The sequence below is a fragment of the Anguilla rostrata genome, chromosome 16 (genome assembly GCF_018555375.3).
Source record: "Anguilla rostrata isolate EN2019 chromosome 16, ASM1855537v3, whole genome shotgun sequence".
Lineage (NCBI taxonomy): Eukaryota > Metazoa > Chordata > Actinopteri > Anguilliformes > Anguillidae > Anguilla > Anguilla rostrata.
The window spans coordinates 30,607,250-30,628,444 of NC_057948.1; the positions used below are offsets into that span (position 1 = coordinate 30,607,250).

Consider the following 21,195-nt stretch of genomic DNA (forward strand, 5'->3'; position numbering starts at 1 on the left):
AGGTGCAGTGGGGCAGGGTAGGTGATGTGGGGCGTGGTGGGGAAGGTGGGGCGGGGGCAGGTTGGGTGGGTCGGAGCGGGGCGGGGCGGGGCGGGGCGGAGCTTGGCACTCGCAGGACCGGTCCACAGCCAGCTGCTGCCGTCCTGCCGCTCGTGATGACGGCTCGTATTTCAGGGCTGCATGTTTGTCTAGACAGAACTCGTTTACTGAAAGAGAAAGGAGGTAAAAGTGAGAAAAAGAGAGGTGGGAGTTTTATGTGGTTTTCCACGCTGGCGAACTGGAGCAGTTTCCCCTGTTCCTGTCAGCTCCCTTTACACCAGCAGCCTCAACGCTAACCAGGCCACACCCACAAGCTCACATTCACAGAGTGCAGCCGTTCACCAGTCTGTGCTGCTAAGCCCAATGCTCCTCCTGTAGTCTATATCTAGCCTTGCAGTGAAAACCCTTCCCATCAAAAGGAAATGAGACCTCGTGATTATATATTAAATACGATACGGTGTACACAGACAGCGAGGCTGTGTTGTGTGTGGGATTTGTCGTCTCTCTGCTTGTTCAGCCATTTCCATGACCCATCCATGGTGAATCCTCCTTTCCCTTCATCCACAGAAAGCAGGCCAAATGCTAAGCCCATCCACAGTAGTGTGAGCGTTCTTCCGCTGCTTTACGTAAGTGTTGCTCCTGCTTCTCCATCCCCCCCTCCACCCCCCATCTCACGTTCAAGCTCATGTCAATCAAATTCCCTCGCACAGCACCATGTGTTTATTTGCTTGCGCTTCAGCCAGTACCTCAGGGTTAATTAGGCCAGTTGGATAATTGTTCTAATATGTCCAAATGTACACGTTCCACAAAATGTCTACCCGCTGCTGGTGTAACGTCGCCTGAGAAACTAGTCAGCCCTGGAGGAACAAGTGGCTTTGTGCTCTTCTGCTTGTTTGCCTAAGGATTGGCAGTGAAACGATTCTGTCCTGCTTTACTTTTCAGGTTTAAAAGTCCATAAGCTCTCGTCGACAGGTATTGGCCACACGAGGACGAAAACTCTCCAAGCGTTTATTTTTCCTCTTTTGACCGACACATCTCATCTCAGACGAACACTGAAAGGGCTGGAGGGGAGCACTGCTAAAAAAAAAGCCACTTTTGAGCATAGCTTTTTTATGGTTTGAACAACCGTTTAAATATTCTTGTATTTATCTTTTTCCCCGTGCCAGTGTAGTAGTGCCCTGTACCATGTTGAAATTTGTAAATAATTATTGTGATAGTTTACAATGCAGTTATGAACTGTTTTTGTTGTCCTGTTGACCACTTTGCTGTAGACTGCAATTAAAATGGCAGAACTGTACCTTACTATGAAAAGGTATTTGTTAAACTGAAGGAGGAGTGCAGTCGTACTCTTCTAGGTTCGAAAGCAACTTGCTTTTTTCTTTTCTTTTCTTTTTTTTTTTTACAAAGAAGGCAGAATTTGCATGACTCTTACGTTGTTATTACATAAGGTCTCTCTTTCTCGTTAAATTGACCCGTGGTCAGACTTCCGTTGTTTTATTTTGACGTTGTCACTCTGTGGCCACACAGCTGAAAAAGCCAACTTATCCTAGTGCTTCCATTGTGTGATTGTACACGCCGGTTGGATCCAGTTTAGGATCCCCTTTGTTAAGCTCTGTCAGGTTGCGTGAGAGGCTGCAGCTCCAGCCCCCATGTGACCACAGCTCCGCCCCTAACAGTAGGGAAACCCCTGGGAGTCATGTGACCCCTCCCCAAAAAGGCTGTGAGTGTTCGAATGCAAAATCCACAATTTAAGGAATGCATTTTTCATACATGTATGCTGTAGTCATTGACACTTCCTGTTTGTCTATGTATCGTAGAATGCAGGGAAAGGACATATTGTGCTGTTCACATTTATTCAGCAATATGTACAACTGCCTGTGAAGTATGAAGTGCCAATAGCCAAACTGATGCATTCTGTGTATTAAAAACATGTTCCTTATGTTTTTTGAAATCTTATGTGAATCATATTACCTTTGCAAAAGGGACCAGATCGAATAAGGGGCAAGTGTTCGACGTTCAGTTTCTTAGTAATGTTAAGACAGCATTTAAAAACATGCAAAAAAAAATGTACATTATTTTGTAAATATTTTGCACCAGTGGTGCACTGTGGTTTTAGTTGGGAATAACTTTATACATGTCTGTATTAACCAACAAAGCAGGGAGTCACTGAAGTGCCATTCTTAACGTGTAAAAACATTGATCTCCATTCATAGCTGGGGCAGCATGATTGTACTCAAGTGACAGATTTCTTAATCCTAACAGGTTCTCAAGTATTTAATAAAGATGAATTTCTTTCAATCTAAAAAAGCCTTGAGTTTTATTTCTTGGTTTATTTCTTAATTGGAAGGATTTTTGCTGATGAATGCCAGGTCTGTTGCTCTTCATATATTTTTGAACTGTAGAGACATCACGCAGCTTTATCCAGGCAACCAGTGTTACTTTGGTTCCTCAGCAACTCTGTGTACCCACCACACTGAGGAACAAGACAATTCTGTGAGAACTGAACTGCACAACCAGGGATATTCATCTGTACGTCTTTTTTAACAAAGCATGCCCTTCAAAATGGTAATCACCTGAAGCCATAGAAATGGTTAAACTTGTGGATATAGCCTTAAAACACTGAGGACAACCTGTCATACAGATGACATGTTTAGAAAGGCAGTGTACGCCGGTTATGTGGGTAATTAGTCTGGAACAGTCCTTGTGAGGTAAATGTTCACAGCCAGCTCTTCTGCCAGAGAGGCAGAGTACATAAGTACAGTTTTGGAAAATGAGTGGGATTAGTTGGGTGTAGATTGTATGCTTCGGGGTTTACAGGCGCAAACACGAGCATGTCAGTACCGTAGACTAGCAGAAATGTTCTCACCATCACCAGCACCTGTACAAGTTGTGCTTGGTTTTATAAAATCTAAAATGTTTTTAACAGATTGTTGACCCTGTATACTAGGAGTTGGAACGTTAAGAAAGTATTAATCGCAGTACACCATTTTAGAAACTGGGCATTTGCTTGTAGACTAGACTCCCTTAAACCGTAACTTTAAAGTTTAGTCTCTTCGATATTCCAGAGATGCAGTCTTAGAATCACAGCATTTCTTGCTTACTCAAGAGTAAATGGAAAATCTGGAATGCACAATGTGAGCTCAAGTTGTTTATCCCACAGGAAATAAACAAAAGCCGTATAGTTCCCATCATCTCATGTAAGTCAAAGGGGTAACCTCAAATCCAACTTGGCAATTTAAACCACTTGACCCAAAACTCACAATGAGACTTCTTAGGCTTTCTGAACCTTTCTCGTGCCAGAGAGCAATCACCTAAAACCTCAGTGGTCCTGTTTTGGTGGTTTTTGTCACTAAAATATAATTTCACAAATCTCCATGACAGTATTTCAGAAATGACTGCATGCTGCTGGTGCATTTTGGCCAGCTCTGACACCATGGAATGAAACGAACCCAAAAAAAACAGTGACCGGAGTTGAATAGACCAACTGTATTTCTGAATAAATCTTGGACGCCGTTGACAGTTTTCTTACAAACTTAAGGAATGCCAGAAAAGCTTGAAAGTGTCTATGTTGTAAGATATAATCAAACATATATAACTTGGCTCTTTTCCAGGCAATATGGAGCACAAGATGAGGAAAAACCAAGCTTTTTGTAATTTCAACAAAGTACCCGGAAAGGAAAAAGACGAATCGCCCATCCATGCAAAGTTGACGAGAAGCATAATCCCCTCCCATCACAGGTTGCCTCTGGAATTCATATTTTGTGTTTCCAATTCAGCACTGCCCTGCTTTTCTGTCCCCTCAGTCCACAAGTCAGACCCGTGTTACATCTGGAGGATAAAGCAACCCTCGGCCTCCTCTTCCCGCAGGGAGCGTTCAGGAGACAGGGGGGGGCGAGCTGTGGGAGCTGTCACCTGTGCAGGACTGTCAGTGTGAATTACACTCTCCGGAGGTGAGGGGGGTCAGTAAGAGCAGGAAGCACGGCTGGACTGAGGTGCATTATCGCATGTCCAGGCCAGCGATCTCAATGAAGCCTGCTGCTATTGTGGCATTAAAACAAGTATTTTAGGGAATTGCTTAAAAACACTGCAAAATGTCTTCATTGAGGCACATAGATACACAAAATATAATCTCCAGAGCCGGGAGTATATTTTTCCGTCTCAATTCCTATCCCCCGAGCATAGAATCCTCCAAAATCTGTTTTTCGGTGTTTCCCGCTTCAAAATTCACCGGTTTCCGGCTGAAACCTGAGCCGTTTTATTGGCCGCCAGGATGGCAAAAACAGAACTCCAATAAAGTGGTCTGACGGCTTTACTGGGCGGCTGTAATTTACGACTGCTCCTGGTGGAGTGTTTTTTTTCTTTATTTTTTTTTTCTGAGAGCAGCGCTTCTTCCCCGCTGTTCTCCTGGGGAATTCCCGCGTCGGAGGCTCACGCTGTGAGAACGCACAGCTGACCTTGTGCCTGCTCGCGGTGGCGACCATTACACCAGGCTGGTCCAGCCTCCATCTCCACGCCAGATGTGTTCTAAAAGCACGTTTTCACTTGATAATGTTCTACTTCGGCTGATCTGTCCTGAATTCCCATATAATAACGGTCGTTATGTCCCAGATGTGTGATTTACTAGAGGTGTAAAAAAGGGGAAGGGAACACCCTTTCTGACTGAAACCCTCCTAACTCTAACCTCTGACCACAGTCAGCGCTGGCACATACAGGATTTGGTCGGGACCGTGGGACACTAGAATGAGTTTGTTGTCTGGATACCCACCCCACCCCTGTGAACCTTCTAGAACCCTCCTTTTCACCAGAGGCTTGGCCTGTTTTTGGCCAGGTGTGCAGTCTGAGGTTCCAGAGATGCTGACAGCTCAGAAGAGGCCTCCTAAGGACAGCCGTCAAACTGCCTACCTTTCATCTTTTCATCTTTTCCTACCTCCGACATCACAGAGCACTTTGATCTAGATTTGCTGGATTGTAGAGGTCAGGTCTGTGTGTGTGTGTGTGCTGTAAACTCCCAAAATAAGAGACAGAAACTTGTATTCATTTGGAAAATATACCCATGGAAAGTGCTTTGATGAAAAATCCAAGTACTTATGAATCTGCATGGCAGGGGAGATGTTTACTGCCTTGCGTCATCTGTCAAATTAATTTCACATACTTAATCGCTGTTCGACTCCTTTGAAATACATAATTGCTAAAAAAAGGTTCAAATAAAATGTGATGGTTGACAATGGTTGTATAACTTCTATTTCTGTATTATTTATTTTTTACATAATTAGTTATGGAATAACATTATATTGCAATATCATACCAGGTGTGTCTAATCTGAAACATCAGGAGGTAAGGACTGAATGTCCTTCGCATACTAATGCAGCCCATCAATCAGCAGGAACAGAGAAGAGAGCTCTTGTGAGACACCCTAATGAGTTCAGTTATAAATATACTGTCTATATAGTTATGTAGTTTTACACTTACAGAGTAGCTGAATGTAAATGGATTTCAGAGTGAAGCGTACTGGGCAGTACTCTGCATGTGTGTGCAGGTTGGGAGAGATGTGGGTGTTATTTACATTTGTTTAATTGCAGAGGAAATTAAACAGACACAGTGCTCCTTTCATCTCAATTTCTAAAAGGTTTTTCAAAGTAAATAGCTAATGGTGGATACTGTCTTGCAAGCTCGGGTACTAATGTACATACCAAATAAGTCAGAATACAAACACTATCTGTAGTGGTTTAAGTGTTGCTAGTCACACCCTGAAATACTCTCAAAAACTCACTGTTGCCAAGAAATTCTGAACCACAAAATTTCTTCGGGGCAAAATATTATAATTATAGTAACAAGTGTGAGGTTTTATAAGCAGTTCATTGGGTTGCTGATTAATTTTACGCATGATGGCTTCATAGACTCTGAACTGTTGTGGTGCGATACTTTTACCTGAAGTATACACATAACAGGAATAAATAATGTTATTTTTATTAATAATCAATTCAGCTTTGTATCCTGTAATGAAATGCTGTTATCCAACACACAAATACAAGCAGATTATTGTAAATCCTAAGGAGATATTCACTTCTGTTCCCCTCCTTGGGCCATTTTCAAAGATTGATTGCCCATCAACGTATATGCCTGTGATGGACTGCCGGACTGTCCGGGGTGTATTCTTGCCTCTCGCCCAATGCATTCTGGGATACGCTCCAGCACCTCCCATGACCTGGACCAGCAATAAGCAGGTAAATATAATGGATGGATGGATGGATGGGTGTATGATGTATGCTGTACATCAGTGGTGTTTGTTCTTTGTTCACAGAGTGATCAGCAGAGGGAGCTACAGAGAGAGTATGAGCTGTGAATGCCGTTTGTTGCGGAGAGAATCGAGAGAGCATCGAGAGAGGCAACTTTCTTGGTTTTGTGTCAACGCGAACTATAGAGGTAATACTATTATGGTTTAACCTGAATCATTAGGATTCTTCCAGTCTTCTCACGAATGAGCTATTTTACGCACAAACAACAGACAGTCATATTTTGAAATCATAGTGCTTGTACCTTGGTGGCCTACTACAGTAAATCAAACTTTGTGGAAAATAGCTGTAGGCTAATATGGCACTACTACTGCTCTAACCTACACGGTTCTTCCCCATGCGTAATTATAACATAGGTATAACCTTTGTTCGGGAAATTACCTTGCAGCATCGAATCAATTATCGAAAATTGTTTAACCAGTTTATTTGGTTGTGCGAGCAAACACGTATAGCATAATGCTTTCGTGTTTTCTCGCACACCCAAATAAACTGGTTATCATCAAGCATGATCCCTAGATCTTTGTTTGAATTATGCCTACGTGTTGCTGGAATATTCGTGAATATCCACATTGATGTTGTTCAAGTTGCCCGACATTCCAAATTGACTTGCGTGAAACATCTTGTTAGTCTCACCATCTTTGGATGTGGTGACAAACCACTGTTCCGATGAGATACCTTCATCTCCCTGGTGTGTCGCAGCCTATTTTATATGGTCATGGTCGCAGCGTATAGGTTAGTGAGGAAACGTGTTAAATCGGTCTCACTTTCGTAACGGCATAAATCAAGAACGCTATTGTTAATTTATGTGAGGAAAAAATTGAATGTGCTCGTACCTTGCAAGTTGCATGATTTCGGAGGTAATAGGCAAGTTTCATTTTCTTTACAAACCTGCCCTCTAGTGGCTAAAAATGGATGAAACTCTCCATGATGTCAACCTTCATTTCAGTCAGGGAAAGCCACAGTTAGGAAGTTTATTGAAAATGATCAGTAGGCTGCACAAAGCTTCAGCCTGTATTATACTATAAAAGTCCCATAAGCCATTATATAAAACTCAACACAAACCATGCATAACACAATTAGTCAAGTAATGTCATTTTCAGAAAATTGGCCTGTAAAACCTAAATCATGATTTGTGAAACCTAAATCATGATTTGTGATGCCCAGTAATACTATTGCCAGAGTATCTGTGTTGGAAGTGAAATTCATAAATATTCCATAACTATCTAGAACAGGGGTGTCCAGTCTTATCCGAAAAGGGCCACTGGGTGCACATGATTCCAATTATCAAGGTCTTGATTGATACCAAGATTAGTTAATTAGCTAAATCAAGTGTCGTAGTGCTGGGCTAAAACGAAAAGCACATCAGTCCTTTTCAGATGTGACTGGACATCCAATGTGAGTTCACATACATGACATAGCAAATATCAAATTAGTAATATGATATTCCTACAACTGAATCTGGTCAACGTAGAGAATAATTTAGGGGTGTCCAAGGAATACCACAGCTGTTCCAAAGCTCTGTCTCACATTGATAGGACTTCCTATGCCACAGCAGGACTGTGAAATGAAAGAGCCCACATGCATGGAAAGTGAAAAATGAGATTTCAGCTACTGCAGAGCTTTATATGTTTCCTCCTACTTGAGCTAATTTGAGCTCCTGTTACAGCTTTGCTGGAAGTTGAGGAAATCTGCTTGCTCATTTTCTAATCAAGTTTTTTTCGTGGATTGGCTAGTTTACTTGGAATTCACTAGAATTATTTTTTTTGAAGAAAAAAAAAAGATTGTAAATGTACTTTTATTTTCATCCATCCAACAGATGCATGTGTTTTTCAAAATAATGAGGTTATTTATTTGATTAGCTCATCCAGACATTTAATCAATAAAAAAAACTTTTTGAGTGCATCTTTTAAAAGATGCAATATAATTTATTGTTAAATTGCTTTGCCATATTTGTTTAGATTGCTAAAAAAATATACTTAAAACCACCCCAGCTATTGGCACATATAAATAATATTAAACAGCAGATACTGGCGTAGTGCTCAGTATGGGAGAGGGAATCGGGGTCAATTGGGGTCACACTGATTGGTTAAGTGGACAGTGGGCACACACACCAGGGCTGCATTAACCAATCAGCCCAAAGTGTGCGTCTTATCTTAGTACAGTGGTAATCAACCCTGTTCCCGGAGATCTACTGACCTGTGGGTTTTCATTCCGACCCTAACGAAAGCACACCTCATTCAACAGATATGATCCTGCTGAGCTGCTAATTAGTAGGAACAGGTGTGCTAATTAGGGTTGAAATGAACATCTGCGGGATGGTAGGTCTCCAGGAACAGCGTTGGTTACCACGCTTGGTTACCACGCTTGGTTACCAGGCTTGGCTACCGCTGTCTTATTAGGTGTCTGAAACTCTGGGTGTTTCCCTGCCCTGAGAGTAGGGCAATTGTGACTCAAAGCGCAGTTGTAATTTGATTGAGGTTCTGATTCATTTTTGGGAGAGTGAACAGCACAGTTGACTCTCACTTTTAATCTGGCATTATTACACCTCCCTGTGTTGTCCATGTGTTCTGTCCCACCCAGAGGTTTGTCAGGGGTATGTGACAGTGACTTAAAAAAAAAAAAAATCACCTTAGTATTTTGTAATATATTCTTGGTTGTGATTTATTATTGGAAATGGGTGTTGTGCGAGAAATTGCAATCAACTTTATCTCTACAAGCAGAATGTGCCCTTTTCCTTGAATGTCATTTCCTGTCTGGTATCGCATATCATACTATATGACCTCATACAGTATGAATAATAATGGTAGAGGATGTTTGAACACTCAAAAGTGTAACGTACAAATATCTCTGTAATCCTGTTATCTCAGGGATTGTTTATGAGAATCATTTCCCTTTGATTAGCTGCTAGAGAAAGAGAACAGTTGTGTTCTTTAATAGCACATTTGAAGGCAAGAATGATTCTCTGATTAGATTATGAAGTGATTAAGTGAATCTGACATACAGATAAGGCCATGCGTGCATTGACCTGGTAAAGCCTTAAACCACTGGTTAAATAAATAAATAAATAAACGCTTAAATTCTGTTTCTAAGACAATGAAAACTCTGTATCCAGTTACACGCGAGAAACGTAGCCCAGTATTTTTCAATGTAGTGCCAAAACTCGCACTGCTAAGACACAACACTGAACACGGCCTGCTGTTTCTCATGCTAACCGTGCCCACCGCACGGCGAGAAAGCGCGTCATTTCCCTCCCTCGGGGAATTCTGGGGCAGAACCGACGGTGTTCGCCGCTCCCCTGGCGCTGGCCGGCGAGCGGGCACCCGGGAGCTGCGCTGCACGGCTGCGTCTGCAGCGCCCTGTGAAATGCGATCCTGCTGCGCTCTCGGATGACGTGCGGAGCCGGTTACGTCCCCGTCGAGCCCCGCGGACTGAATAAATCACTAAACGGCCGAGTTATTGCGACTCGCAGCCCCGGTGAGGCCTGGATAACGGGCTTGTGAGACCTGCGTGCGATATCGTTTATCAAGCCCCTTCGCGGTGGGCAACCGTACCCCTGCAGAACGGACTGCCTCTGTCTGATAGATATGCTTTCGATTACAGCTTCCAAGGAAATGTCCCAAACAAGCGTTGCCATGAACTCGTGTGTTTGGTTACAAACACCGAGGGGAGACAGAGCTGCCGGAGCCAGGTGCCGGAGTGTTTTCTTGTGTACGCCGCGGCTGCCATAGCAACGAGGGACCCACGTTGGCTCTCCCCGTTCCTCGTGTGCGTTGGAGGGATGGAGGGAGCGGGGCCCAGCGCGTGTCCTCAGTGGCGAGCTGTTCTGGAGAAGCATTTGCCCCCCCCCCCCCCCCCTCCCCCGCCCCCCGACCCTAAACAGAGCACACTGGCAGGACCTCGCTCTGGACTGAGGCACTGCTTCGTTAAAGAAAAGGACTGTGATTCGCTCATTTACCGCACCACGTACCGTGCAGGGAATCACGCGGGAAGACGGTGGGGATCGGAGAGAAAACTGAAGCAGGCTGCAGCTCAGACTTCTCGTGAAACTTAGCCGAAGTAGCAGGTGCGTGCGAGAGATATCCAAGGAGGTCTAAGGAATCACGCATGCTCTGCGCAGAAATCTTCATCTTAATGTTTCCACAGTGTGTGTGCTTGTGTCCGGGTGGAGGACTGCCAGCTCTTTGTTTTATTCTCATCAGTATCAAACCGCCAAGAATCAGAGGAAAGGGAAGGTGCTGTGGGTGATTGCCATGATCTGTGACAGACCTACAGCCAAATTCCCAGCTAAGGCAGCAGGTTAACAAACCTGAACAAAAAGAAATTACAAAAATTGCACATAATTATTATTTATATACAATTAGTAATCAGACATGGCTACAGTCTTTCCGTCATTATTGCTTCACAATTCCTTCAAACAATGTTTTTTTTTTTTACAAATAAACAACATGAGTCAATTAAGTAATTTGTTCAAATGACATTATTAGGTGTAATACTGCTTTATTACTTTGACAACTTCAGTGTAAATACATTTTAGTCCAGTTTATTTATTTATTTTTTTAGCTTCAATCGCCACTACAATGCAAATTGAGAGAGAACACGAAACCGAAAGAAGCAGCCATTCTGAAATGTACACGAGACCGAGAGCATTCCAATAGAGCAAAACAAAAATATACTAATCTCTGATATATTCTCTAAGTTTGTAAACTTTTGAATGCAAAATTAAATTACATCATCTTTAATGGGCGCTAAATCAATGAGAGGTCCCTGGGGTCATCGGTTACATGGCTGATTATAATATTCAGGGAATGATCATAATATTTCCATTTTTATAATGAAAGCTAAGAGTTCTGCTACAATCATTGACAGCGCGCTGTGCTACTGTATCAACAGAACTCAAATGTGCGGATTAACTTCCAGTTGCAATTCAGGGCTGGCGCAATCAGAGAAAAAATGTGAATGAATGAGGTATACTGTCTGCATTAATAATTATATTTAACATTTATAGCAAGAAAGCATACGTTCAATGGTGACCGTTATTAGGCGAATGACTCTAGTGTCCTACTTGATGCTGCTTGTTCTTTTTAGGCATTCCTAGCTAGTTAAGAGATCGTCGTGATTAATTAATACAAAGAGACCTATCAGCCAGACAAACCTGACATGGGTCGAAGGGTTAGCTTTTCCCCCGGAGTCCCAGGCGCTGGCAGGTAGAGTCGGGCTGTACTTAGAAACGATGCGTGCCGGAGAGGGAGCTCGTTGCGGCCCGGGGCCGGGGCGAGCCTTACTTCGTTTTGGCCTTCTCGTCGTACGTGCCTGCTTCCTTGTACGCGGACACGTAGCCGGTGTTCTCCACTAGCTCCTCCCGCCCGCCCTTTCCTTTCCCCTTCCCGCTGTCGTCGAAGCGCTCTTTGTGGGACCCCGTGTACTTTGACGTGTCCGTCAGTCTGTCCACAGCACCGGTTTTGGCTACTTTCTGAAAGATATTAATTAATGAATCGTGTTGTTATGTTGAATGTTGAAGGCATGTTGACAATGAATTACATAGGCTTTTGCAAATGATAACTGTACAGATCTGATATCCCGATTCTGCATAACAATGCAGGACACACATTTGGTCTGGCTTTACATCTGCTGTCCTCATAGGACCGGTCCACACACTGCTGAAAAAATATCCCACAAAAGACAAAGACCAGGGCCAACTTGGGATGGTAGATGTGATAGCCATGGTGAGGAGAGAGAAGTAAATAAACTCAACAAAAAAAAAAGCTGAGTTGTAATGGGAGCTGTAATTGCAGGAGCGATGGGTGCCTGGCATCACTGGTCCGCTCTTTCTTCGCTTTAAAGTGCCTCTGATTTCGGGCTCACCCCTGTAATACACTTAGCGCCCGCATGGGAAACGGCCTCTAATGACGTTTCGCTCACCGCTGCCCTTCTTCATCGCCAGGCTTCCATTATCGTACCCATTATCCCACATTATTTCAGACACGTTGCACTGGCCTTTGTTTCTCAGTGTTAGCGGCCGTCTCCCTGTGGATGAGGATCACTGTGGTGTAACTGTGTTAGAACTGAAATATGAGCAGGAAACAAGTTGCAACTGAGAACAAAAGGGAGGGATCTATTTTACATAAATAAGACTGACCCTGTGGAAGAAACTGCATAAGAAATGGATGAGGCGAGGTTATACCTCACACAGTGATAAGTTCACAGTAATGAGATATTTAAAGGGATACTTTCTGGGTTTAAAAAAAAATATATATTATTTAAGTTTTAGTGTGTGTTTATTGGCTTAGACAGTTTTGTGTACAATAAAGTACTGCATATTTTAGACTTTCCCAAATATCTAAAATATGCATTATTGCATGCATCCTCTATTGCGACTGTGGCCACTCAGAAGTATAAAAATATGAACATTTTGAAAACTCAGAAAGTAAAATATCCCTTTAACAGAACATACAGACTTTCAGCACAATACAGCTCATTGTGAGATGTGAACTGCATGTGAATTAAGCTGACCTTGAGAGATGCCCTTTGTAATGGAACTGAGTATTAAATAGTTGAATTTCCTGATCGTGGATGAATACAGGCTCAATACTGTAAAAGCACTAGTCTGGGAGTAGGGTCACAATTTCAGACTGGGACACTCATACAGAAGGAAATTGAGCGTGCATACCCACTTAACAGTACGGCAATGAACAGCATTGTAGATTTTACATAATGTGTTTATATGTATACACATCTCTTGTGTTATGGCATTGTAATGTGACCTTCCTTACTGAGATGCGTACATTAGAAAAAGCTGTAGTACATATAGAGATGCATACTGTTCATCAGACCTGGGTCAAATATGTATTTGTTTTGGATTCAAATACTTTTTCTGTGCTCTATTGATCTTGTCTGGTGTAATTGAGCCTGCCAATATGACCAGAACGCGGGGTTTGCACTTTTTGTGGTATTTCATTGATTCCAATACACCAGACAAGAAAAATATTTGAATCCAAAAGAAATACGTATTTGACCCAGGTCTGCTGGTCATTATAATTGCATTCATCTCACCGTTATGCCAACGTTGGTGGGCTCTTTGCCCTCGATCAGCTTGTGGATGGACTGCAGCGCCTCCTCTTTACTTTGACCTTTGAACCTCTTCGGCGCCAGCTCCTCCAGGGCCTTCTGGAACTCCTCGTAACTGATGACCCGCGCCGACTTTGCCCTGTCAGTTCAAACAAACAAACAAAAAAATAACTACAAAAAACTTCAGAAATTATTTTCAAAAAACAAAAGCCTTTAGGCATAGGCAGTACACGTTACAGACACTGTATGTCACTGCATCCAGAGCTTAAAGCAGAGCAGTGGAGGATTCTGGGAACAGCGGTTCCACCGCTACATCCTGGCCGAGCCATTAGAGATAGTGCTTCATTCCACTTTACTTGACTTTGGTGAAGACGATGTCCACGTCCGTGCCGGTCACGTTCTTTCCGTCGATGACCTTGCAGTCTTTGCACAGTTTGGCCCAGTTTTTCCCGTTCATCTCCTTCCCGGTCGCCTTGGTGTCTCCGTGGATGGCGAACTTCTTAAAGGACTCCAGGAGCAGCGCAGTGTCCGAGCTTTCTGCCATCCTGACAAATCCCGGTAAAAAAATCGAGATTTTTTTTTCTTGCTGTAAGAAAAAGTGCACAAGAGGGGAGGGGGGCGGAGAGGGTTGGTATTTATTAATATAATGAACATGTCACAGTGATACACATCAGTGTACACCATTGCTAATATTCTAATATTCATTTTTTTCTTAGGTCATTGAAACTATTTCATAATTATATCACAATGTAAACCAAACAAAGTGTACCATACTCAAAAACACAAACGTTCACAGATATGTTGGGTTGAAATGCAGTATATGCCTTTGCTGATGAGATTATTCTTGATTCTATGGAAGAGCATAGCAGTGCTAACAGCATAATATTTGTAAGCATGAACATGTACGGAATATAATTTGTGGAAATTTGATGTTTTCTGCAGTTTCTGTAATTTCTTTTTTTCAATTATGTTGAACAACATCATCTTTAGAGAGGTGATGGTGGATGACTAAGAGCATTCCTGAATAGCATTTTACAGCCTAATAATTAGGGCATTGTTAGTTTACAGTCTTTTATCCAGTCATTACAAAATAGCAGCCCCCATCAAGAGCAGCAAATAATGTGGCTGGAATGCCTGTCTGTCAATGTCTAAAATCATCTGACTGTGATGAAAAAGCAGCCACAACTCTGTGTGCTAATTTGACTTGTCATAATAATGCTTATTTACCAGGGATATGAGTTTGACTTTCACAAAAGGGCAGGGCTGGTCTGATGTGAAAATTGTAGTGTTTAGTGTTCTCTAATTGTGGAGTGATGCACCTTGGGTCTGGAGACGTGACCTTATCCACTCTGCATCCCACACCTAAACTGAACCACATAATGGTGGAACCCTCCCAGACACCCCCACCACTCTCCCCCATTGCCATGGAAACCAGGCTTCTGCGAGAACAGCACTTTGCTTACTCCTAATCTCATTAAGTTTAAATGGCAAAGAGAAGCGTACTAATAGAATTTTTCTGTTGGCATCAGTACAAATTAGAAGCAACTGTAGTGCCAGTTTTTTAATGGTCTATTTGTATCTAGTCGGATGGGTAACATTTTCCTAAGTAGCGTATAAACAAATATCTCTCTTAAATGGTCAAAGCTGTTGGGTTTCTGTTCAGTTTGTGAGAAGTGAACACACAGGCAGTCGGTGGCCTTGGATGAGCATTTGATTCTACTTGTGTGATTATTTCTGGCCTCTCTGTTGTAAGCCTTTCATAAACCAACTGCACTTTATGTTTTAGCTGCCATTCACTGCGACATCTGAATCTGCAGCACTGGATATCGGTTTATAAAAAATTACATTCAGAGTATCCATTCCAAGATTGAGCCTCCTAAAAAAATGTCAACACAATTACACAGGTGTCTTTGGGATTCATGGCTGAAATGATAATGTTAATGAGATTTGTGCTTGGAAATAACTCATATGCACTCCAGTTTACAAAATTTGCAACGAGTGAGTAAGAACAGTCAAGAAAGAAATGCTAGAAATGCCAAGAGTATAACCAGACATACTCAGTGATAATTCCCTGATTGAGCTGGTCAGATCTGTAAATAATGCAATGGCTGTATCTGATTGCACTGCTTGCTCTAGCCAGCACTGAGGTTGATTGGCTTGTGTGGCTCAAGTGCTTTCCTGTATTGAATAGCCTACATTCTTGATGGCTCTAATTGTTTCCTTCGGCTGTGAGCTGTCAAGCACCGCACAAATACAAATTGTATTTATCCATGAAAAATCTGGGTATAAGCAGCAACATCCTGTCCATATGTATGTATATATTCTGTGCTTTATATAATTTTTTCTTTTCATTTTTTCTCTCCTCCTCCTGAAGTGTCCATGAGTTTGTAGGTATTTGTTCCCTGTCCCATTTTGTCTCATTTGCTGATGAGGAACCATCCACACCTGCACTAATTGGGAAAACACCTACACCTGTGCTAATTGAGAATTGCCATTACTTGGTCTTCTGGAGCCTATAAATATTCACTCCTTCTCTTTCATGTAGCCAGTTTGCTTCTCATTTTGTTGCTGGCTGTGAGACTTATGGGCTTTTCCCTTGTAGACCATTTTCGGGCTTGTTTTAGTTTTTTGTGTTTTAGCTCTTTGTAGGCAGGTTGGGAATAATTCAGGTCCGCCTACCCATTGTGGGGAGGCCTGAACTTCCCAGTTTTTTTTTTTTTTTTTTGTGTGTGTTAGTGAAATTTTTATTTTTTTACGTTTTGCCTTTGGGTTAAATCTGTTTGTTTCTGCGGAAACTCCTATGTTGCAGTCTTTGTTGCTACCTTATTTTAAGTTGAATTGATGTATGCTGAAGGCACTGTTAGTTTGGATAAAGGTTTTATTATAGCTTATCTTGCTCATCCAGAAAAGGTCTAAATATTGGGTGTGTGTTCTTTGATGCACCACCACCACCCGGCCCTGCCCATCATCTGAGCCATTACCTTAGGATTGTCACTCATTTTTATCAATGTGAACATTGACTCGCTGTCCATGTTGGTTGCAAACCTACACCCTGAGTTGACCAGAGGAGGATAGGTTCCCCCCCTTGAGCCTGGTTTCTTCCCATTTGCTACTGGTAGTTTTTCCCTTGCCACTGTTGCTTTAGGCTTGCTCCTGTGGGGGTTTAGACCAGAGTTGTCTGTGTATTGTGACCGTTGTTTGTGAAATGTGCTATATAGGCTAAATTTTGATTTCTGGTTTTATATGGATAAATGTACTTATTTCAGATTTACTCAAATTTGTAACCTGGTTTGCTTGGTTTGGTTTATTTCACTAATTGAAATTAACGTGTATTAACTTTAGATCTTTATTGCTTCTCTGGGAATATTTTTAACATCTTGTATTGACTTGCTCATTTGAAAAAGAGAATTTAAATTGAACAATTTATATTTTGCTTCATGCAAAAAATGCTTATTGTAATTTAATATTTTATATGCATGTTTATTTCAGACTTTACTTTTTTAAAGGAGAGTGGACACTCCAGCTTAAGAAATACAATTTAAAAAAAAAAAAAAATTTTTTTTTTTTTTTCTTCAGAGAATGCGTGATTCACAGAGCAGACAGTGGCTGGGGATGGTTGCCCCACCCACAGGGGTGGATTTGTGTGTGGCTGGCGAATTGGATCCCTCCCAGCCTGCACCACTCGCCTCTGCCATAATTTAGTGTTTGAAATATTGATGACATTCAGATGCATTTGAAAAATGAGTTTCTTAGCTGTTTTATACAAAATAATTTGAAATTCTCACGACTATATACCATTTAGTCTTAAACATTAGACATCTTAGGACATTAGATTATTGTATGTGTTGCTGCCAGTTCAGTGTTGTTTATCTGATGAATCTCAATCGCTCTCAATGTGATATTGACAGAAATATGCAAATGTAATTTTGCTGTTCCTAGAGAAGATGCTGAATTGAATACAATTATTTTAGACACTGAGTGGTAAATGGCAAATCTACAATTCTTGCTACAACTGGTACCTTGAAGGTACCTCAAATGATGTGACATTTTTGTGCTTGGTATATTCCCTGTTATGGAAAAACAAGGATTACAAAAGGTCAATTAAGTTGTAACACCTTGCCAGAATAAGCTATTCTAATTAGTATGGCCATACAAGCAAATAACGATGAAAAATATAACAATGAAACCTTGACAAACAAATTGTTTCCTATGCTACACCTGCACAAGCATACAGGATATCAATTCCATTCTCTTTACGGGAAAAGAACTAGGAATAACACAAACCTCCAGAACCTTTCACATTCAAATCACCTCAAAATTTAATCACTTTGCTGGTGGTTTTAGCCAAAACAGCTAGTGCATGCTAAGCACACACCGCTACAGCTAGGCAAAGTCATGCAATCACATGTGTGCCACCATCAAGAAACATGACCTAAAATAACAGAGAAAGGATCACTACCCTCAAACAGCGATTTCGCCCCGTATCAGCAGAACAATGAGACATTACAATAGGATGGCACGTCAAATAGACAAACAACCTCTGATTTCTCCAATTTAGCTTCAAGAAGGCAAATACACGCAGTCAAAACAAACAAAGCCTCATCGGACGGCGGTAAACAGGCAGGCTATGGTGACGTGCTGCATGCATACAAGCATGCATGCAGGGGAGTCTCGCAGCCGGCTGCTGGCTAGCAATGCGTGCGTCTGCTACGCAGCAGCAGGGACACCGCACAGCCCAGCCCAGAGCAGACAGCGCAGGGCCAGGGCGCAGCGCTGGAGCGCAGTCCGCCTCTTACCTCTGCAGAGCCGTGAACGCTGGGTCCGCCTGCTTCGCCTGTGTCCCCGGCAACAGAAAAGCCCGCTTTAAAGGCCAGAGGCTTATTATCTTCTGTTTACGCCCGTATCCATAGAGACATCCTGTTTGACATCAAGGGAGCGCAGTAAAAAGAGAGAGGGAGGGTGCGGCAGAGAGAGAGAGAGAGAGAGAGACAGAGGGAGAGTGGGGCAGAGAGAGAGAGGGAGGGAGGAAGTGAGGGTGGGGCAGAGAGAGAGAGAGTGAGAGAGAGAGAGAGACGGGGGGAGGGAGGGAGGGTGTGGCAGAGAGAGAGAGAGAGCGGGAAATCTATCTCTGCGACTGACCATTGGGTCATTTATCAGGCCACAGCAGGAGGCTCTTAAGTAAAATAACTAATGAGCGGGGATTGTGCACTCACAATAATGGCTTAATGGATGGGAGAAGCCAGGAGCCCGTGTGCATGAGAGTCTGCAGGACTCAAATGTGCACCATACATGGGCTGCGACAGAGAGCGATGAGACCAGGCCCTTAAAGGCAGACTGGCCTGGTCTTCTGCTCCACCGGAGGCTAGTCAAGCGCCAAGGACAGAGACTGACAGTCAGATGAATGGAATAAACGTCAGTTAGATATTGGATTCCCAACAAAATGTTTTTTTTTTTAGAAAAATGTATCTGCTTTTCTTTGACTGGTGCTATAACTTGTATAAGTGCCCTTTGGTGTTTCATACAGAATTGAAAGAAAAAAATTAATTAGCTGTACCAAAAAGTATTGTGTGTGAAAGCTATTCAAACAATAGTTCTACCCAGATGCAAACAAAGTAAGAAATTGATGGCAAGATTCAGTTGATCTGTCTTGTGCCTGTCAAGTAATCAAATGTTTATTCCAAATGCTTAATGCATTCTTTTAACTTTGTGCCACTGTTTCCCATTAGGAAAATGCTGATTACAGATTAGAATAGACAGGAAGATATCAAATGGGTTCAGGTGGCCATTCAGAAGATATATTGATTTTTTAAAATATTAATATCACTTATCACAATTCATTTAATTCATAGATCAAGCAAACCTTTGATATGAGAGATGGTTCCACCCAAGGAGACACTACAGTCGTTGTGATAAAGCTAACTTCAATTCCTTTAATCAATGCAAGAATATTCAATGTAAATGTATTTTTTGCATATGTATATTATACATTTTCAGTCTGAAGGTATTTTAGTCTTGAAGGATAGAAAACAGTGAATAGTTGATGTCCAGTAAGGGGGGGACTTACCAGGTCCTTACGCCTGTCTGTCTCTGTGAAGACCTCTTGTCTCTCTGTCTGTCTATGTGAGGTCCCCTTGTCTCTCTGTCTGTCTATGTGAGGTCCCCTTGTCTTTCTGTCAGTGGCTTGCTGATGTGGTCAGCGCCAGACCGAACTCAGCTCTCGATCCAACTCCGCTGCCTGGCACCGCTCGTGTCATCATGCCGTTAGATTTTCCAGCCCAACCCCCCATCCCCCCCCCCCCCCCACTTCGTGCAAAGGATCAGCACTGTTTAAACACATGAGCACGAACCAGAGCGGCCACCCCAAGCCAAGTGTGACCTCGTACATCTGATGTAATAGAGACATGTATTTCTAATTATCCCTGGATCCCTACTTACGTTTTGTGGATCTTATTTGATTTATTTTGTGCAGAAGAATGGGAATCCTTCCTGTGAATTAATGGACTGTGGTGTTACAAACAAATCCTGGATTTCATGCTCATCTTTTCTTAACAGCTGTGTTTTTCAACGGTTGCAGGAAAAATTGAGTCAGATTTTCTCACGTCTACAGCCCTCCTGTAGTTTTCTTTTGCTGTAGGATCTAGTCTCATTGTTCCGCTATGAGAAGTATCAGTAATGCCGCGATAAAAAAAATATTACTGTACAAGTCAATTTACAATATTACTAATCACAGCTTCATGTTTTGGTCTCTGGTTCTATTATTCTCTTGCCTTTTAACATTGTGTGCTGGTGTCAAGTGGAACTGAATTGTACTACTGGTTTAAATGATGAGTTCGCTTTGTCATTTAGTTGCTGCTAGGCTGAAAACCTCAAAGAGAGAAGAAGGGAACACAGTGCCATTCTGTGAATTACAGAGTAGAATTACATGCGTGTTCTGGTAATCTCTCAAATGCCTTGACTGACAGGAGAGTGATAGGAGAAGCAGTTGTAAATACCCTGAATTGAGGGCATGCTGTGTCCTGGCGTGCTCTCTGTCCGTTACTATGGGTGAAATCTGTGTGAGATGCCCGTACGACAGATCAAAGCAGACAAGTGAAATCCCTGCCTGCAAACCTGCAACACACAGATAAGTCCTATTAGCTACATGCACTGTAGCCTACTGTTGAAGGAGAGGAGAGGATGACTTTTGCCAGCACTGTGTCTGTCTGCTGCAGGCAAATCAGCTTGCATTCAATGGCCTTAAACTACTGTGCAGACATCTCTCAGTGAACATCGGTATCTCATACTGTATGTGCATGAGGAGGAGCTCGGGTGGGCTTATTGCAGAGCCTTGGCTGACTTAGGCCCAGCCTACACCTGTAGGACAAAACAATTTGTGTCATGTTCTGTGGACATCCATTTTAGTTGGAGTCTAAACCAGTTTTTTTATGTTATGTGCACAAAGCTTTATTGCTACTGAAATCATGGGCATGTTTTTTTTTGTGCATGAAAACATCAAGAGATCTAGACTGCAGAGTCAGGACAAGCAATACTTTTCTTAGAAGGTTTCTCTCGTTTAGACGGTGTAGCTAGGCGCTGCCCTGGAAGATCTGGCACAAGACAGAGCCCTCCATTGCTTCACTTCCATTTTAACAGCTGAGATGATGCTTGCCAACACGAGCACCATCTGTATAAAAATAACATCGCCCTCATTTAATAACTTCCAGTGGTTCCTCATTATCTGCACAGTGCTGCACGCGTCCACAGTGCCCTGCTTCCTATAAAAAGAAGAAAAGGGGCTGGCAGACAGCGCATAATCTCT

General features: G+C 42.4%; 2 protein-coding genes and 1 long non-coding RNA gene across 19 annotated transcripts in view; 2 read left to right on the plus strand and 1 right to left on the minus strand.

Moving 5' to 3' along the window:
* The window catches only part of plekhg4 (pleckstrin homology domain containing, family G (with RhoGef domain) member 4), a 59,012-nt gene extending 56,666 nt beyond the window's left edge, over positions 1-2,346 (plus strand). For all 17 annotated transcript variants that reach the window (XM_064312284.1, XM_064312285.1, XM_064312286.1 and 14 more), the window contains 2 exons: positions 607-665; positions 982-2,346. In XM_064312284.1, coding sequence (XP_064168354.1) covers positions 607-645 — 39 coding nt within the window. In that variant the 3' untranslated portion in view covers positions 646-665; positions 982-2,346. The remainder of the gene's footprint in view (positions 1-606; positions 666-981) is intronic.
* Positions 2,347-10,791: 8,445 nt separating this feature from the next.
* LOC135242062 (tubulin polymerization-promoting protein family member 3-like) lies at positions 10,792-13,941 on the minus strand. The gene is made up of 3 exons (XM_064312961.1): positions 13,754-13,941; positions 13,383-13,536; positions 10,792-11,802 (listed from the first exon to the last, which is right to left on the minus strand). Exons 1-3 carry the CDS (start codon positions 13,939-13,941, stop codon positions 11,611-11,613), a joined length of 534 nt encoding a protein of 177 aa, XP_064169031.1. The 3' UTR covers positions 10,792-11,610.
* Positions 13,854-18,344, plus strand: LOC135242063 (uncharacterized). Its single transcript, XR_010326207.1, has 2 exons — positions 13,854-13,995; positions 18,204-18,344. It is a non-coding gene; the product is annotated as an uncharacterized LOC135242063 (long non-coding RNA).
* Positions 18,345-21,195: the final 2,851 nt, after the last annotated feature.

Coding starts and splice junctions, on each gene's coding strand:
- LOC135242062 (XM_064312961.1), bottom strand. CDS start 13,941: ATGGCAGAAAGCTCGGACACTGCGCTGCTCCTGGAGTCCTTTAAGAAG. Junction 13,537..13,753: donor ATCGTCTTCACCAAAGTCAA/GTAAAGTGGAAT, acceptor TTGAACTGACAG/GGCAAAGTCGGCGCGGGTCA. Junction 11,803..13,382: donor CCACCAACGTTGGCATAACG/GTGAGATGAATG, acceptor AATATCTTTCAG/AAAGTAGCCAAAACCGGTGC.